This window comes from Macrotis lagotis, chromosome X, assembly GCF_037893015.1.
Source record: "Macrotis lagotis isolate mMagLag1 chromosome X, bilby.v1.9.chrom.fasta, whole genome shotgun sequence".
Classification (NCBI taxonomy): domain Eukaryota; kingdom Metazoa; phylum Chordata; class Mammalia; order Peramelemorphia; family Peramelidae; genus Macrotis; species Macrotis lagotis.
This window is the reverse complement of record NC_133666.1, coordinates 520,931,263-520,950,586: the sequence shown is the minus strand read 5'-3', so window position 1 is coordinate 520,950,586 and position 19,324 is coordinate 520,931,263. Positions and strand designations below refer to the sequence as shown.

Here is a 19,324-nt window from a genome sequence, read left to right as displayed (position 1 = left end):
TCCTAGTTCTGAGCATTTTTTTTACTGTTTCCCCCATGTCTAAATGATTTTACTCATTTCGACCTTCCTGATCCCCTAAAAGTCAACTAAAACCTTTTATTCTACAGGTGGCCTTTCCCACTGTCTAAATTCTACTGCCCACCCTCTCATTTATTTCCTATTTGTTCAATTTAAAATTGCTTGTTACATATTTTTTAGCTTCTTTTCTTCCATATTACATTGTAAGCTCCTTGAGGGCAAGTACTGTCTTTTGTCCCTTTTAGTAACCCCACTGGATACTTAGTAATTATTATTATTATTATTATTATTATTGTTTTTACAGTTCCTGCATTTATTTTTTTTTTAGGTTATTGCAAGGCAATGGGGTTAAGTGACTTGCCCAAGGTCACACAGCTAGGGAGATAATTAGTAAGTGTCTGAGGTCAAATTTGAAGTCAGGAACTCCTGACTCCAGGGCTGGTGCTCTATACAATGTACCACCTAGCTGCCCTTTAGTAATTATTAAGTACCTCTTGAATATATGTGCATGAGGAAATTGTGGTCCAATTCCACAGATAATTAGCAGAATCAAAATCTGAACACTGGATGTTTTGCCCATATTCAATGCTTTACTAGTTGTAACTCTGGATACATGTGCTATATGTAAAGTTATATGTAAAGATCTCTCTTTCTGGACATTTTAAATAAAAAAGTAGACAGGTATCTGTCTGGAGAATCTTAGAATTCTGCCTGAAAACAAATGGGTAGGTAGAATAAAGTTCCTCTTAGTCCTATGATTTAATGATATAATTCTAAAATTAAGGGTGCTAAGGCAAAGAGAAAATTCAGGATTAGACAAGTTTAGAGCTATGAAATTTGGAATTATTTTAGACCTTCATCAGCATATGAAAAAAAAAAGTTAAAAATCTTCTGTAAGTACCTGAGATACCCTTTTCCAAGGTCTTTAGATCAGGATGCCATTTTATATTTTAAAAAAGTATTATTAGTATTTTGGATTTGTATACTTGATTTTTCCATATTGTTGTTTATTAAATTATGTTATTTTGGTAGGTGGGCTATTTTAAATCCCCCCCCAATTTTTTTATGTGGTATGTTACTTCTGAGTTCTGCTAGTAAGGAATTATTGGGTTACCAGGTGGATTATCATGTATTATCATGATGGGTTATCATTTCTCTTAATCACCAAATAGTACATGGAATTTATGTGTACATGACACCTAAATCATAGGTTCATAAGATTTATAATCATAAGGGACTTTTACAGATGAGGAAACAGAGGTCCAAAGAGGAAAAATATAAAATAAGAGCACCCAGGTCCTCTTAACTCCAAATACAGTGTATTCTGGTATATACTAGGGAAGGAAAGGAGATACACAGTATTGAATGATATACTTTATGCATCAGTTTGATTATATCATTTCCCCCCCAGCAGAAGTCCATAATAACTTTTAGTGGTTCCTCCTAATCAAACTTTTTTTTTTTCCCTATTTGAGGAGGTAGGTGGCTGAAATGAAAGCTTTTCAGTGTCTGCTTTCCCCATACCTTACTGGCTTTATAATCCATTACACACAGGCTTGGATTTTCTATTCTTGCCAGGAAAACCTACACATATAATTCACTTGCTCTCACCTCCTGACCTTATTTAGCACATGCCATTTCTCTTGCCTGGAATGTTGTGCCTACCTCTCCACAAAATCAAAAACTTTCCCTCCTTCATTTAAGTGACTACAACCATTGAAGAAAACTTGCAACACTCAAAACTATGTAGTGTATTATTTGATTTGTTATCTGAATATTTTAATGTCTTTTCTATGCATTTTTATATTTCCCTCATTAAATTGTAAGTTATCTGTGTTATACTGTTTTGATAACCACCATGGTGTCTGACACATGGGGGGAGGGCTATTAATAGTTAGCTGTAGTCCTTGAGATACTGTAAGAAAAACGTAAGTTATCGTTTCTGTTGATAGTATTTAGTGAAAACTATTTTTCTAAAAACACATCTAGGTTTTGCTGACCCTGATATTTAGCAAGGACAGATCTAAAAAAAATAATAATAAATAGACAAGAAACTCTGAGATTGGTGGCACAGGTTGAAGTGAACACCTCCATTTATAGGCTATATTTATCAGGTAGAATCAGGAGCTTCAAGAGTGGGAAGAAATCTTAGGGCCATCCAGACCAATCCCCTCATTTTACAGATGAGGAGTCAAGACTCAGATGATTTGACCATCGATGTAACCGAATTAATAGTAAACATTTAAAACATTTTACATTGAGATTTTATTGTATTCAGAGAAACATTCTTAAAATGAATCTTTCAGACTGCAAAACAGTAATTTTCTAAGGAAAAATGATAGATATCTTCCAAAGTGAGATGTGAAAAAACAAACAAAACTTTTGAGAATATAGGTGAGGATGTTCAGATTTAGGGATGGAGATCGAACATATTTATGACAGTATGTCTTAAGCTTGGTCTAATACTATATTATCAAAAGGGGGATTTTATAATTTTTTCTCTATATTTAGACAACAAAGACTAATGCTAATGCTTCTCTCTCTCCTGCTTCAGAAAGATTCCTTTTTCAGTACCCACCTGCTTCTCTCAGTAATAAATATATGTGCAACATACAGAGCCATAGAGTTTAAGTTATACAATGTAGGCGGTACGAGAGATAGCATCAAAGTCCCAGGCTTGGGCCAGAAAAGGGGGGAGCTGAGGCAGCGAAGGGAAAGAAGCACCTCCCCTTTGCATTTCCTTTCACGCCCACTTTCAACCTACCAAGCTTTTGGTTTCTTCATTTGTTGTTTTTAAAATTAAAAGTTAAATCTTGGAATCTTTGGCTATGACTTTTGAATTGCACTTTGGGTAAGTTTTTTTCTTTACTCTTTTTTCTGACGTTTTGCTTTGAGAAAGCTGTAGTATAGGGAAGTTATCATGTGTACTGAAGTATTTGTCAGTGAGTTGCGGAGAGGAGAGGATTAAGCTTGATGAACGGGAAAGCCCGGAGCCGGGGGAAGGAGGAGGGGACACCGTGTGTGTGACCCGCCAGCGGCAGCTAGCAGGAACCTCCGGGATCTCCGTGTCAGCAGCCCTTAACTAGCCCTAGCCCAGAACTGAAGGCAGAGAGCTTCTGACTTGGAGGGGCCGCTAAAGGGGAAATGGGAGTCTCCTTTTTAAATATTAAACTCGGAGATCCGTAGTATGGTGGTTAGTTGGAGAGTTTAGGAGGATGCAGTTTAAAAAGATGGGGGTCATACCTGGAACTGGGGGGGGGGGCGGGTTGCAGACTCCTCTATTTTGTTTCACTTTTCTTAACGGAAAGTAAATTACAGAGACTAGAAACTTCATTTTATTATCTCGGGTCTCCCTCTTCGCTGCCCCTCGCCGCCCCCAATCCCTCCTCTCTTGGGATTTTGATTACTTTGCTTTTTGTAATAGTGATGAATAAAATAACTAGTTACTTATGACGGGGGGGGGGCGCGGGGAGGGAGAGGGATGCATTCTGAACATTCTCCCCCTTCCCCACCCCCAACATTGTATCTGTTTCTGATGGTGAAATGTCCTCATTAAGGAGGCCAACCGCACCTTCCCTTCCAAGTCGTTTAATTGAAAAATTAAGAAAATTTCCATGTTTGGTGTAAAGATTGAGAAAAATATTTGGATCCTTTTGTGGCAAAAAAAAAGTTTAATGCTTAGATTTTAGTTTAAATGCTCAGATTAGGAAAAGTTAAACATGAAATTGCCTTTTTTGTACTAAACTACCTGAGAAAGTAAACTCAAATCAGATCTTAGATATTAAATACCAGAACTACGTAGTGCTCTAAGAAAATTGTAGTTATTGTAGGCAAAGTCTGTGTGACAGACTTAAATGTTAATTTTTAATGCAATTTTAAATTGCAAGTTTGAATCACTTGAATGAGTTAAAATTTTCATAGGAAATAACTCAGGTAGTCCTAATGAATGTATCTGGTGTCTCTTATGACTATCCTTATTTTAAGTTTATAAAATGTGATGACACAAAGAATCCATGTTAACATGAGAATGTTTTTTTAATGTGGTTTGTTATACATTGTTTTCATAATTTACAAGTATGCTTTTTGGAACTTACAGAGTATTAAATTTGGTAGGTATGTGCCTTTGTTGCTGTATCCTACTCCATTTTGTTTCATTAAAAAAGATGGATTCACACGTGTGAGAGATGGTGATTGTGTAGCGTTCAGGGACAAATATTACAAGAAATTGCTTTAGTATTTTGTATCATTTAAAATTTATAAAATTTATGGTTTTTATCTATTTCTAATTTTTTGTTTTAAAATAGATGGGTTTCCCCCTCCCTTTTTTCTCTTACATTTATAAACTCACTCTTCTTACGTAATTTTTTTGTTTCTAAGTGCTCTGGGCTTCTTTTTGATCTCTGGAGAAGTTTTAGGTTAAAGGAGTCCACCTTTAGTAGGAATAAAAAGTCTATGAAAGCTTCAGGGAACAAACTAATCCAGGCAAGTGTCCATAGATGGCATGCTTTAGAATGAAGTAGGGGATGTCTTAACCTTTTTCATTTGGTTAATCTTGGATTTACTTTTTAAGAGCAAAGGATCTCATCTGTCTTTGGTACCTAAGGTGGCTCCTTACTCTCTGTAATTTATAGTGGCGGTATCTCTAGATCCCAAATCTTTCATCTATCTGTCGCCACCATCTAGGTATGCCTCCTTGTAGAACTGTGAAACATATGCATAATCTTTGAAAAAGATCCTTAAGACCTCCTTCCCTTGTCCTCTTCGGCTTTATATACAGCTCAGTGTCCTTCGGTCTACAATCTTGCACTACCTGTTCCCCCCACCGTACTGTTTTTCTACTTTTCTCAATCCTGAACTAAGGTCAAACACTGACTTAAGTTACCTTCTTCCGCCTTCTTTTCCTCCTCCCCCAAGGCTGGGTTTATAAACCCAGTCTAGTTTTGGCCCCTAGAGGGTATTTGTGACAGAGGAACGGTCAGGTAGGGGTTAATCCCTCTAGAAACTTCAGTCCTGGGAACCACCAGCCAGTGCTTGGAGCGGGCCTCTGGAATAACCTTGGCTTTCCTCCCTTTTAATAGGAACATCCGCCACCACCAAACTGTGGTTTCATGGTTAATAATAATTCCCCTTCGTCCCTTCCACCTTCCTCTCCAGGATTTTTTAAAGTTGTTTTTCAAAGTTAATGAGTTTCAAGTTTCACAATGACTTTTCCCTTCCCTCCACACTAAGCTGAGGAAACCCCCTTGGGGTACCCCCCCCTTCTCCCTCTCCTCCCCCAACCTCTCGGCTCTACCCTTAAGCTCCCGGCCCGTCCCATCCCCCACTCTCTACCCCTCCCTCATTCAGCTCGGCGAGGGGGCGGGGCCGGGGGACCCCATGACGTCACCAGTCCGGTCCACATCCTGCAATAGAAAGTAAAAAGAGCTGGCAGCCCATGCTGCCCCCGCCCCTTCCCCCGAACCAACCGCCCTCCACCCCGCGCGACCCTCCGGGCCCTGCCCCCGTCGCCGCCGTCGCCGCGTGACTCCGCTCCGCTCCGCCCCCCGGCCCGTCCCGCGGGACGGCCGGGGGTCGCCCCGCGACCTCCGCCCCCCGCCCCCCGCTTCCGCGGCGTTCCTCGCCTGGGCCCTCCCCCCGCCGAACGACGCGTTTGGCAGCCTGGGCCGGAGCCACCACCTCCTTCCGCCCTCCCCGCAGGCCCGGAGCGCAGGGGGCGGGGCCGCCGCTGGCGCCCCGCCGGGCCGGGGCCGGGCAGCGGGGCCCGCGCTCGGAGCGCCCCGCGCGCCTCGGTCGGCGTGGGGCGCGGCTGCCGGGGCCGGCCCCCTCCCGCTCCCCGGGGCCCGAGCCGCCCGGGCAGGGGCCTCGTCCCCCCGCCCCCCCGCCGCGGCCGGGACCCTCGGGGAGGGAGCCTCCGCTCCCCTCCCCCCGCGGCCCCCGCCCCCGGGCAGGTGCCGGCCAATCAGCGCGCCCGCTGGCGCCCCGGGGGAACCCCTGGCCGGCCGCCCCGCCCCGCCCCGCCCCGCCCCCCGCGGGAAAGCCTCCGGCCCTCCCCGCCCCCGCCGGGAGCCGGCTCTCCACCTCCGGCCCCGGAGGACTCGGAGCGTGTCCTCCTCCCGCCCGTGGAGAGAGGAGGTAACCCGTTCCCCCCGCCCGCCCCGCCCCCACTCCACACCCCTGCCGCCGGCCCGCCCCCCCCCGGGACCCCGGGGCTCGCTCTCGGGGCGCCGGCCTCCGCTTCACCCCGAGCCCCGGCCCTGGCCTCGGAATCACTTCCTGCGCGGCCGCTGCCCTCCCCCGGCTCCCGGGCGGCACGCCGGAGTGCGGGGCGCCGCGGGGGGCGGGGGGCGCCGCGGGGCGGCGGCGCTGCGGGGGGAGGGGCGCGGGAGGGGAGGTCATGTTTGTGTTGGAGGTTGTCAAGTGAAGGCGGGACCCGGGCGCCGCCGCCGCCGCCGCCGCCGCGGGGCGGGGGGTCGCGGGGCTCCCGAGCGGCCGCGCGCCCGCCATCCGCAGCGCCGGCGCCGGGGCCCGGGCCCGGGCCGGCTTCGGCGGCGGTTCCGCAGCTTTGGGGTTCCGAGGGGGCTCCGCAGCGCCAGCCCGCGGAGGAGGCGGAGCGAGGGGCGAGGCGAGGGAGGACCCGCGGATAACGCGATCCCGGACCGGGGGTGCGCGGGGGGAGGAGGGAGTGCGGGTCCTCTGCGACCTGCCGGGCTCGCGGGGAGGGCAGGGAGGGGATGGCGGGGCGGGGGGAGACGCTTCGCCCCGATGCGCGCCTCAGCCCCGCTGCGCCCGGCGCCGCTCCCGATCAGGTAAAACAAGAATCTCGCCGGGGTCCCCGCGAGGCTCCGCACCTCCGCAGACGCATTTTTTGGGGTGGGGGACTGGATTCGAGGAGGAGAGGAAGGGGGTGTGTGTGAGGAAGACCAGGCCTCAGCTTTCCCGCTGTGCCACGGCTTTGTGGGTTTCTCCCCCCCCCCCCCCCCTTTAAAGTCCCTATTTACTCTCGTCCTTCCTCTCTGGATGGCAGACAAGCGCATGCCGTAGTTGTGATTGGAAAGATGGGCTCGTAGTTGTGTTGGTTCGGGGCTTGCATTTCGGAGGTGCTCGCTAATGAGTTATTGGCTGTGGAAGGGAGAAGGCAGTGGGGGGGGCGTGCTAGCTATGGGGACGATAGCATTCTGCCTCCTTCCTTCTCCTCCCGGCTCCACCACTTTCTCTTTTTCTTCCTCTTCCTCCTCCTCCGCATTCACTCTTTGGTTTGTCCTGGGTTTGCAGTTCCATCCCCCTTGGTCCTGGCATGTGAAGCGCTTTGTTCAGTGCAGCGTTGCAGAGGGGTTTTCCCAGGCTCCGCCCTCCACATTCATTCATGTTTTTCCCTTTGCAACTGTCTTTACGCTTTTGATCATGTCATGTTTTTCTGTATGTAGTATTTTTTTTTTCCATAAAGGAATGATTGTACTAAGCTAGTGTAAGGCTGCAGCCTTAAAAATGCTCATCTTTTTTCCATAAAGGTTTGAACACGGAATGTGAGACTAGGAAGGGGTGGATAGGCAATGTCTAGGGGTAGAAAGAAGAGATATTAACTAACTGGACATTTACATATTTAAAATTTTATAGTCCAGATCATTTTGGGTTACGTGATTAAAATTGAAGTTCACATTTTAGAAGTCTCAAGTATGGTGACTATTTTTGAAGTGTATATATATAAAAAAGAAATGTAGTTTCAAGGTGCCGATGCCTATTTAGCACTAATCAGACTTAATTCTGCATTGGATAAATGAGCAAATAAGGTTCCTCAGTTGTGGCTTATAAGCTACCACATACAATATAGAGAGCCTGACCATCTTCCAAGCCGAACAAATCACTTAGCATGTTATTATTATGCCATGAACTTTATTTATCATCATCATCCATTTTTTTTTTTTTAGGTTTTTGCAAGGCAATGGGGTTAAGTGGCTCGCCCAAGGCCACACAGCTAGGTAATTATTAAAGCGAGGCTGGATTTGAACTCAGGTACTCCTGACTCCAGGGCCTGTGCTCTATCTACTGTACCACCTAGCCACCCCATCATCATCCATTATTATAGTTGACATTTTTCCAAATACTCCTTTTTTCAAAGTATATGTCCATTAATGACTGAGCCAAGGAAGGGAAAAAATGCCTTTAATAACAATAGGTAGCCTTTGACTATTTTCTTTTTCAGTCACTTCTGAAAACCAGTCCATGAATTTCTAAAGTCTTCTTTGTTACTTGTATGTGTTCCAAAACAAGTCTCCCCCCCCACAAATGTTAACTGATTTTGACTATTAGAATAATTTCTTAGTTAAATGATTCTTGACTGTTTCACATAATGAATTCCTAGTGACTCGCTCAGTAAGAATTAAAAACATTTTAATTCCCCTGTATTTGGCTTTTGGGCCTTTGGTATCCCTTTAGAAACAGAAAATAAAAGTCCTTGGTATTTACCAACTGTCTTTCAAAGGAGTTTAAAAAAAAAAGTAAAATTTGCTTTTTAATTGATGTTTATTACAAGCTCCATTTGAATGATTTGGGAGAAGTGATAGATTTTTGTAATTAATCTGAGTAGGGAGAGTTGACAATTTTTTTTTTTACATTCTACATTTCATTCTGGAATGAAGGTGTGACCCTACATTCTCTGTAGATATCTTGTGGAGTTTCTGGTAGTTTCCATCTCTGGAAAGTTCTGTTATAGGTCAGTGATGTCTCTTTGTCTCTTCTATGAAGCATCTTTAAAAATTAAGAAAAGTCAGGGTGGCTAGGTGGTGCAGTGGATAGAGTACCGGCCCTGGAGTCAGGAGTACCTGAGTTCAAATCCAGCCTCGCTTTAATAATTACCTAGCTGTGTGGCCTTGGGCGAGCTACTTAACCTTATTTGCCTTGCAAAAACCTAAAAAAAAAAATTAAGAAAAGTCTCATCACTTTTATTGTCAACCATTGGACAAATATGGGTGTCTGTCACGTATGTCACATAGACACATATACACATACATATACATGCATATGCTCATGAAATCCCCTGCTAAAGCATAGATGAGAAGACTGCAAATACTCAGATTACAGATCTTTAAAATATTCTTGGAGTCGAAGATTACTGCATATAGTAAATGTTTTATTATACTATTCAATAGTTTTTATTTTTGATAATATATACTTTAAGGATCCAGGATTTCAATAGTGTGGGTGATCTTCCTCTGATACAGATGTTGATGATGTGAATCTTCTGTGACCTAGAAGTTCAAAGTTTTAATATATTCCATTAAGAAAGGCCTTACTAGAACTTGTGCTTTTACTAGTGGAGTTGTATAGGACTTTTTTAGTTGCTTCCATGCCAAAATGAAGCATTGGAAGGCTTTATTGAAGTGTTAATAACATTTTTATGATGAGCAAAGTCATTTGAAAACTGAGGTGGGACTGATTTCCAGCTTTCCTCTGAATTTCAGGCATGTAAAATAACTGGACTTAAGCACTGCATTCAAATTCTACTTCTACTATGTGTGATCATAGACAAGTCACTCAATCTCTCTGAATTTCTGATCTTCAGGTCAGGAAGACCTAGCTTCAAGATCTACTACTGATCTATGTAACCCTTGAAAAAGTCTCACACCACCTCAGTATTCTAGACTACTCTTTGTAGGTATAAATTGCACAGCAATTTCCAATCTGTACTGCATTGGTAGAAGAAATTTCCTCATGGGGAGTGATTTGGACCACTAAAATCATGGGTCCTGACTAATTCCTTCACCTGCCCTAGCTGACCATGTGCTGAGGAGGAAATGAAATAATGAATGCAAAGTTCTTTGTAACATGCAGATATTGAGATCAATGTGTCACGTCTTAACTGTTGCTATCCCTACTGCAAGTCAAGCTTGAATGGCAAATTAGTGAGCCATGAAGAAGAGAGTTCACATTCTTTGATGCCTATTCTTGAATGTCTACTTCTGTACTGACATTGGAATCTTAGTATTTGTATCAATTTATCATTGAGTAGTTTTGTTTTCATTTCCACAGTACATGGATTAGCTGATACATTTTGTGAGTTTATGGAGCTATCCTTCCTTGACCTGGTTATACCACCCTTTCTAAGAGGAAAAAATTTCCTGTGACTAAGAGAAGATGCCTCGGACTAAACAGATTCATCCCAGAAATCTGAGAGGTAAGAACCTATGTATTTTTCCCTAAAAAAAAAAAAAATACCATGTTTGGAGCATGAAACTTGCTGTAAATCTTCAATGAAATATCTTGAGTAATGAGAATCAGCAAGATTTGTGGACTGCAACATTGAGGATCAAGTAGTGTCCCCCATCAGATTTCTGATGCTTTTCGAGGTCAAGCCCTTAGACAACCCGTCCCCTTTTGTACCAGGTTCTCCACCCCCCCCCCCCAATCCTCCTGACCCTGGGGCACTCAGGTTTACAGACTGAGAGAGGCCCTTGGGGCTTTTCTAGTTGCACAAAGTCCAGGTACCAGAAAAGGCAAGTGAGGGCCTGCCGACCTGACCCTGGCGTCCCCAGCAGTATAGATGACTATGCTGTTATTGATAGACGTGTTAAAAAGTTCTAAATATAGTCATCTTTCAGCAGTCAATGGAATTGCTTTGCTGTGATCTATCTCACTGACGAAAAGGGCTTTAATCTAAGTTTTTTCTTTTTTTTTAATCCAAGAGTTCTGTCAGTTTCTATTGTTTCTCAGAAAATGCTTGAGGAATAATTTATTTACCTTGATATTTTTCTCCATTATTAGTTTACAAGTTCAAATTATCTCATTGAGAGGTAAGGAGCACCTAGTACTGGTTTTTAAGATTAAATTTGATGTTTATTGGATCTATTACTTTCAGAACATGAAAGCAGGAAATTTGACCTGTTTTCCATCAGGAAATAGAAGGCCAGTAAGTAGTAGATGGCATATAATTCACAAAAAGAATGAAAATAAATGTTTTTTTTTTCTTTTGTAGATGTATAATTTTAATACCTATAAAGTAAGATTTTTCTGCTCTATGATTTTAAATAATTTCTTTTGTTTTTAATGTAGTTTTTACTCATTGTTTCCCTTTGGCAGTTAGGTAAGTACTTTACTGAATTAGGCAATAATCTACTAAAATAAGTAAAGAAACCATTCTAAACAGATTACAAAAATGATCCTAGAAAATTTTACCATTAGATTTCTTGTCTATTTTCAGAAGCATAAAGTGACTTAAAAGTAGAACAGATTTACTGAGATAGACCTTTTGGAAAAAAAAATAAAATATGTGCCACTACTCTAATACCATAAGATCATAGATTTACAGCCAGAATCTTATGATATTTTTTCCTCTCTTTTGGTAAGCTATTTAATAAAAAGACAGGGGCACCATTCCTTCACCCCCAGTATATATCATAGACAAAAGGATATTAGAACTGTTTCATTTACCAAAGACAAATTGATCTACAAATGTATGCATGGAGTGTTTTTTTTTAAAGAACTGAGTATTTGAATATGAGATTTAACAGTTTTACAATACTCCTTTTCAAAGAGTCTCAGATAATATTGTAAGTAGTGTTTTGCTTTTCCTGCCTTTCAAAAATGTTTTGAAATTATTAGAGATTTTGACAAAATATTTTACTTAAAAATTTTTAGGATAACCAAGGTGCTAGTTATTTTAAGACTACTAACCTGAAGAGTAAAGAGTCTTTTGCAATAATAAAAAGACTCATAGTCTTTTTGTTTTGTTTTGCTTTGTCCTTTGTATCTACATATATACATAATTCAGCATTTAAAAAGAAACAAAGTATTTTGTACTGTGGAAAATTTATCCTTGGTTTCTAAGCTATAAAACATGAAAAATAAAATTGTCTATCATCCTACCAGTGAGAAACCACCCCAACTTCTTGACTTGAAATGACAATTGTATTTACTGTTTGAGGCACAGGAGAACAATTTAAAGTAAATTAATAAACTGAATAATATTGATGGTCTTCAGTAAGTTAATGAACTGCCAAAAGCTAAAGTTCTTTTCCATGAATAGGATCTGATTCACTAACTCAGTTCCTTTCTGGTAAATAATTAATGAATATGTCAGAAATGTTAGGGAAAAAGTAAGATTTCATATTAATTAAATTGAAAAAAGTATCTCCTGAATGCTTGAATAATGAATAATTTCTATAGAATACTGTGGCCAGGGTTACAAATAGAAAATGAAAACCACCTCTCCCCTCCTGAATCTTTTATTTCTAGTGGTAATATACTATATGTACATATATATGTATACACACACACAATAGTTTTCTTAGTTTCCTCAGGTTCCTAGAAGCAAGAAGAGAAACATTATGAATGTTTTATGAAATGTTGATAATTTTAAGACGAGATGGAGAGAATGTAGATCAGATGTTAGTACACTTACTTGAAGTTCCAGTTAGTTGAAAGATTGGAACTTATTAAGTGGTAACAAACAGATAAATGTCTTTTTGGAGGGACCACTTGAGTGATCTGCCAAAAGACTCTGTTTGTAATTTTGTTCTGATCAATATTATGAAATAGATGACATCCTGAACAAATTTTTGTAATGAACTGAAGCTTAAGGCAGCTGATATATTATATAATAGAAATGGATCCAAAAAGATAATAGTGTAATGAAAACAGTGGTTTGAGACTAAGAAGGTGAAACTATATAGGTAGAGGAAATTTTAGAAAACTAGGAGTGCAAGTTCAGTTGGCTGTGAGAACTGAGTAACAATGTTTATGGCTGTTAAATGATCTTTTAGTAACTGAAGAATTTCTAGTTTCTAAGCTGTTATTCTGCTTATAATAATACATGGAAGATACTGTACTTAACTATTTTGATTTGATAATGGTAACTTAGATTTTTACACCAAAAGACATGTTTTGAATCAAAAAAAAAACCTTGTGTTAATTTGGCGCATGATTTTGCCTCAGTAGTATTTAATGTTGTACCTGCTTTGGACAAAAGTACCTCAGAATTCATACTTGCTTTATTTTTGATTCCACGAGAAATCACTTTACTTCATCCTTCCATGATTCACTTTCCCACATTAAGAAATTTTTTCTCGTCAAACTAACTAAAAGGACATTTGTGAAGCTGAATAAAAATGTTAGTAAGCCAGTTTGAAAATAGAATTAAAGTCGATGTAAAATTTTTGGTTCCCCAATACAGGAAGAGAATCTGAATGAAATTCATGGATAGCCTATAGAAAGTCTAGGAAGAGGAAATCTGTTCCTAAGTGTAGAATTGGGTGTGGTTCTTTCATTGGGAAATTAAAGGAGCATGGCCTTTTGTTAAGTTAAAACTTCGATAAAGATGGTGGTGATGGTGATGGTGTCACCATCAATATTAGGTATGTTGATGTAATGATTCAGCAGAGGGGTAAGACTAAGCAAATGTCCCAGTGGTGTGGTTAAACGTTAAAGGACTATTTTGATTATAAATTGCATTAAGTTTTAAGAGCCATTATTGTCTTAAACTTTTTTAGGCCTTATTATAGTCTTTTTGCTGTATGGTCATCCCAAGAAATAACTGAAGGGCATTAATAGTTTATAAAAATAATATATGTCAACAATTTAAGTTTAGTCATTTTTTTGTTGTTGTTTGTGTTAGTAGTTGGCAGGATGTATCTTTTTCTTCATTTGCAAATACATTTGCATACTGTGATATTTCTGTTTTCCTTACCATGATTTAATCTGGTACAGAAATTGCTACTCTTTTTCTCTATATTTCCAACTGATGCAGATCATCAGACTCTCTGTAACTTAAAAGTCTTTAGAGAGTAGTCTGAGGCTTTGAAAAATTAGTGAGTTGCTGACAAACTAGGTATCTCTAAAGCTCCAAATGGATACATGAACTATTTGAAAAAAATCATATCATAGACAAATTAATAATAGTAATTGAAAATACATTTTAGCCAGTCAAGCATTTATTAATTGTTGACTAGGTGTAGTGCTTCCAAAGAAAGGGGAAAAATTAATCTCTGATTTCAAGGAGCTCACAGTCTAATAGGGAAAACATTGAAAATATCCACGTACCAATGGGATACATTCAGGATAAACTGGAGATATTCCATAAACATAGAGGGTGGTTACCTGTAATTTAAAAAAAACCAGGAGATGAGATAAGGAGGTAGAGAATTTCAGCTATGAGAGAGACAGCCTTTGAAAATGCTGGAAATTTGGAAAAGGGGTGGTGTTGTTTGAAAAGGACCTGGGGGGAAAATGGGAGTAAGATATAGGAAGACTGGAAATGTAGGAGGGGGTCCAGTTAAAGATTTTTAAATTTCCTCAAAGAGGATTATATATTTACTTCTGAAGATGATTTTTTTGGGGGGGGTAAGGACATTCTCTGACTAAACAAGGGATAGAGATTATCATAAATAACTAGACAATTTTGATTACATAAAATTGAAAAGCTCTTGCACAAACAAATGTAGTGTGATAGCATTAGAAGGGAAATGATTAACTGGGGGAAAAATCTTTGCAGAAATTTCTCCACTAATGATATGATAATAAATTATATGGGGTTTTTCCTTTTTCTTTTTTTTTTTCATTTTGGTTTTTGCAAGGTAGTAGGATTAAATGACTTGCCCAAGGTCACACCCCTAGGTCAAATTTGAATTCAGGCCCCCTGACTCCAGGGCACTTAACTGCCCCCAGGGTTTTTCAAGTAAAACAGCAAAATGTGTACAGTATGAAATAACAATAAGGGCAGGTTCAGTAAAATCTGAGAAGACTTGTACAAGATATAAAATGTATCTTATAGTTGATACAAACTTAAGTGGAACCTAGAAAACAGCTTATATAATGACTACAACAATGTAAAGGAAAATAACTTTGAAAAACATAAGAACTCCATTAAATATAATAACCAATCATATCTTCAAAAAACTGATAAGGAAACATGTTTCTAGCCTTGTAAAGATTGGTGCTAGATAAGAGGTGCAGAATGAGACATATATTTCCAGATTATGAGCTAATGTGTATATTTGTATTTTTTTGACTGAATTATTTCACGTGAAAGCGTCTGTTTGGATAGCTTCAATGAAACATTTAAGAATATGCAAAAGCATGAAGGAAGTTCAGAAGGGACACAAATAAGGAGAATTTTGTTATCATAGCAAATTAATATAGACCTAAAAATGTAAACTGCACATAGTAAAGATTAATAATTTTCCACCCTTTACATATTGAAATGTTCCTGTTTAAGTAAAATTTTAAAGATAAATATTTTCAAAAAAGGTGAAAAAAAGGTTAATGCCTTGTGTATAATTTGAATATTGCTTGAATGTGTCAGAGGAAAGATTTGAACCCCCTAGCTTCTGGACTCTAAGACTTAGCCTTTTTGCAGTTATTCCATGATGATTTTCTGACTCACCTGTAGTAAAATTTAAAAAAACAGCATTGGACAAAGGTTATAATATTATAACAATATAAATTTGGAGCTGGAACAGGTGTTAGAAGTTATCTAGTGGAATCCCTTCATTTACTCCTGAAACAGCTGAGGCCCAGAATGTTTACTGGTCGAATGGATGTGTAAGTAGTGTCAGCTTGGTGGTGCCAGGGGATAGAGCACTGACCTTGTGTTCAGGAGGATGGGAGTTCACATCCAGCCTCAGACACTTGTCACTTACTGTCACTTTACCCTGACTGTCTCTCATCCAGGACCATCTCCATTCTTCTTGATTTCCATATCTGACCACTGGACCAGATGGCTGTGGAAGAGAAAGTGAGACTGGTGATTTAGCACAGCACCCTCCTCACTGAAACCCAATATATATGCTTGTTATGGCATCATCTCCCTGATAAGCATTATTCTTTGAAAAATGAAGGACGAGCATTATTATTAGCATGCCTGGGTTTGGAAACCGGGTCCTGTAACTAAATGTAGGGCTCATCCTGATGTTAATAATGAACGATGTATTCTTAATTTTTTTTTTTCTGACAAGTCTTACTTAATTTTAAATTCAGTACACTTTCATTGGGTGTGGTGTCTAGTTTATATATGAAATTCCAGTTGAAATTGGCAGCACAGACATTAAAATAAAAATCTCTACTCTTATAAACTTACAGCATAATATCAGAGAGAGAGAGAGGGGGAGGGAGAGAGAGAGAGAGAGAGAGAGAGAGAGAGAGAGAGAGGTTCAAACATATTCACAGAAAAGGATGATACAAGAGAAAATTGATGGAGACAGGAAGAATCAAAAAAAGTTGTCTTAAGAAATTTATGGAAGGAAAAATCACTTTCATGGAGTAATGATGGAAAGATTAAAGAGGGTTTCATGTAAGGGTTGGTGCTTGTGGCTGATCCTGGAAGCAAGGTTTTTCAACAGAAAGAGTTGGGGTTGAGGGAGGAATGTAGTACATTTTTAAAATGAGGAAAATTGTCTGTGTTAGTACAAGAAAGTGGGAGAAGACTGGATGAAATCAGAGAACAACTGACCTTCTTTAAGTTGCCTCTGCAACTTATTTAGGGGATGAGTGTGGCTGATGTCTGATTTGAGAGGAGGGGATCAAGAAATTTTTAGAGACATGAAATCTATAGGATTCCCCACTCTCACCTGATCTTAGTGCTTATGTAAGTTCCTTTGGAACAGACTTTTTTTTTGTATTTTATCTCCACTGTTTAGCATGAAGTCATATACATAGTGTGCATCAAATGGATACTGAGGTTTGGGTAACTGAGCGGATATCAGAGTTAATGAAAAAAGGAAAGGGAATAGTTGCTGCTGAGATTGTGAGCTTGGGTGAATGTGGGAGAGGAATGGTGTCACCTCCTAACCTCCTATTACAGAAATACAGACGTTGGGACAGGGAAAGAAGACAATGAATTCTTTTAGACTTGTTAAGTTTGAAGTGCTAGCATATCCAAATAGAGTCATTCATCAGGCAGTTGGAGCTACAGGAATTAAACTAAGGGGACTTAAAAATTGTCAAAGAGCTTTTAGGTGTTTTTTATGATCTGTGTAAAGTGACAAAATCAGCTGCAATCTAAAAAATATTCTGCTTTAAATAAATGTTAATATATTTGATATATTATTAATCACTTGAGAAAAATTGATTTTTGTAATGGTTCATAGTAGCAAATAGTTAAATTATTAAATTATTAAAGTTAAATGCTAAATATACTGAATTTAAAATATGATTTGATTAAAAATTTTTTTGATTTATACACAGCTATGTTGCATTCACATTATGAGGAACACATTTTTGTAAACAACCAAAAAAACCCCACTTATGGGAATGTGTTGCTTTGTTACCATTTTGGGTATTTTTTTCCCCCGTTTGTTTTAAGTTCTCTTTAGAATAGTGGGGGGAAAGTTGAGTGGGCCAGTTTAAGGTGGAGCTAATTCAGTGAGAATTTCTCTCATTTCAGCCCCAAAGTACCAAGAAACAAAAGACTTTTTGGGAACTGAAGACAATTCCTTAAAATTGTTTGGATTAGATGATTTCAAGTTTTCTCCTAGATGACATAGTGATTCTATAAAAAGGAATGAATGGATGCAGGCATAACTTCTTACATTGTTTACCCAGTTAGTTATTGTGAAGCTGAATGTATTATCTTATATAACACTGTATTTGAACTGCTTCAGAAATTTTGATGCATCATGGACCATAGGGAGCTCCTGAGAAGTGAATCTGTCTACTCTTATTGTGATTTTTATTCTTTACAGGAGGAAAATTCAAATAAAAACTTTTAAAATACTTAAAGGAATTAATCTAGATGAAAGGTGACTATTTTTTCTCAATATGCAGGATATGTCAACATCAACAACTTCACTGTAACTAATCCCAGAAGATTCTGGAAAAAGTTGTACATACTCAAATGCAACCCATAGAGGATCATAAAGTTCAAATCTGGAAAGAACCTTTAAGATCATGCAATCAAAGCCTCATTTCAAATAAGTTACTGTTCTTATAAAGCACACCTGGGTAAAATTTGTAGGGTGGTGTATTGGTAAGATTGTCTTTGATTCAGAAGAAATAGGTTTAAATCCTGCTTCTCAAAAATGAATCTTTGAGCTGATTTTCTCCTCTGCAAAATATGGGAATAGTAATACTGTAATATTTACCTAACATGGTTATTTTTGAAAAGTTTTAAAATATGTGTACTTTTGCAAATATTGATGAATCTAGTTGAATCCAATGGATGATAATGTAACTTTTCTGGGACACAATTTCCTTTTCTGTGAAATGAGAAAATAGAATCGGATGATCTCTAAGGTGCCTCTCAATTCTAATTCCTTTAAGCTCATGAAATGTAAGTTTTATATTTGTAATTTTTTTGTGAATTCAAAACTTAAGACTATTGTTTAGCTATGAAGATATTTATAGTACAACTTTTTGTGATAGCCAAAAAACTGGAAATGATATAAATTCCCCTTGATTGGGGAATGGCTAAACAAATTGTGGGAGGGTATGTGAATATAATGGAATGTTACTGTATTGTAAGAAAGGATGATAATGCAGAAGAATATTGGAAAGATTTATGTGAACTGATACAAAATAGAATAAGCAAAACCAAGAAATTTATATATATATAATATGTGTAAATGTGTATATTTGTATATATGGATACACACACATGTATATATGTGTGTGTGTATGGACTACCACAATAAAAATAGGAAACACAACAAAAAACAGAGAATATAAATTAAATGTGTAAATAAAACATTGTATCTTTTTAATGTATTGGTTGATTTTCCTGAATTTTGCTTTCTCTTTTTCTTAAAAAAATTCTTTGTGTTAGCTGTCTATAGACTATAGGGTAAGAGGAATGTTGGGGGGAAAGTCTTGGCAATGTAAAAAGCATTGAATAAAAATCTATAAAAAAAGATGAATATAGAATCTAAATAGTCTTAAGTCAACATTCCCATTATAATCACACAGCCTATAAAGTTTTTATAATCTAAAGATAGATTATAGAAAATCATTTTTTCCCTTCTAACTGATCTTTCATAATTGTAAAATATTTCAGTTTTATATTTTGTGTCACATTATATTCAGATATATGCGGGCAGCTTTATATTTAACACAGAAAAAAAATGAAATTGTGATTGTTGCTGGTAGTGTTAACAGTTTCATTATAATTTCTGAAAGTTACTATGTAAAATAGTTTGTTTTCATAATAAATTGAATCAAAGCATTTTTATTTAAAAATACTAAGTTTTTGATAAATATCTAACTTTTCCATGACATATTCAGCTTTTATGTTGCAAGTTTTTAATATATTATTTGAATATTTAGTTCCTTTAATGTTCAACTTTTTGAAAGCAAGCACAGCATACAATAATAAAGTAAGGGTATA

The 19,324-nt window shown here is 38.8% G+C and overlaps 1 protein-coding gene across 5 annotated transcripts in view; it reads left to right on the top strand.

Annotated features, from left to right (window-relative positions):
• Positions 1-2,746: 2,746 nt before the first annotated feature.
• HIVEP1 (HIVEP zinc finger 1) overlaps positions 2,747-19,324 on the top strand; it is a 195,637-nt gene continuing 179,059 nt past the window's right edge. For 2 of the 5 annotated variants that reach the window (XM_074207825.1, XM_074207820.1), the window contains exons 1-2: positions 2,747-2,869; positions 10,045-10,189. In XM_074207825.1, the coding sequence (XP_074063926.1) occupies positions 10,150-10,189 (40 nt within the window). In that variant the 5' untranslated portion in view covers positions 2,747-2,869; positions 10,045-10,149. Of the gene's footprint in view, positions 2,870-6,064; positions 6,151-6,751; positions 6,825-6,855; positions 10,190-19,324 lie in introns of those variants that run through there. The other 3 variants (XM_074207821.1, XM_074207824.1, XM_074207822.1) reach the window with 3 other exon arrangements.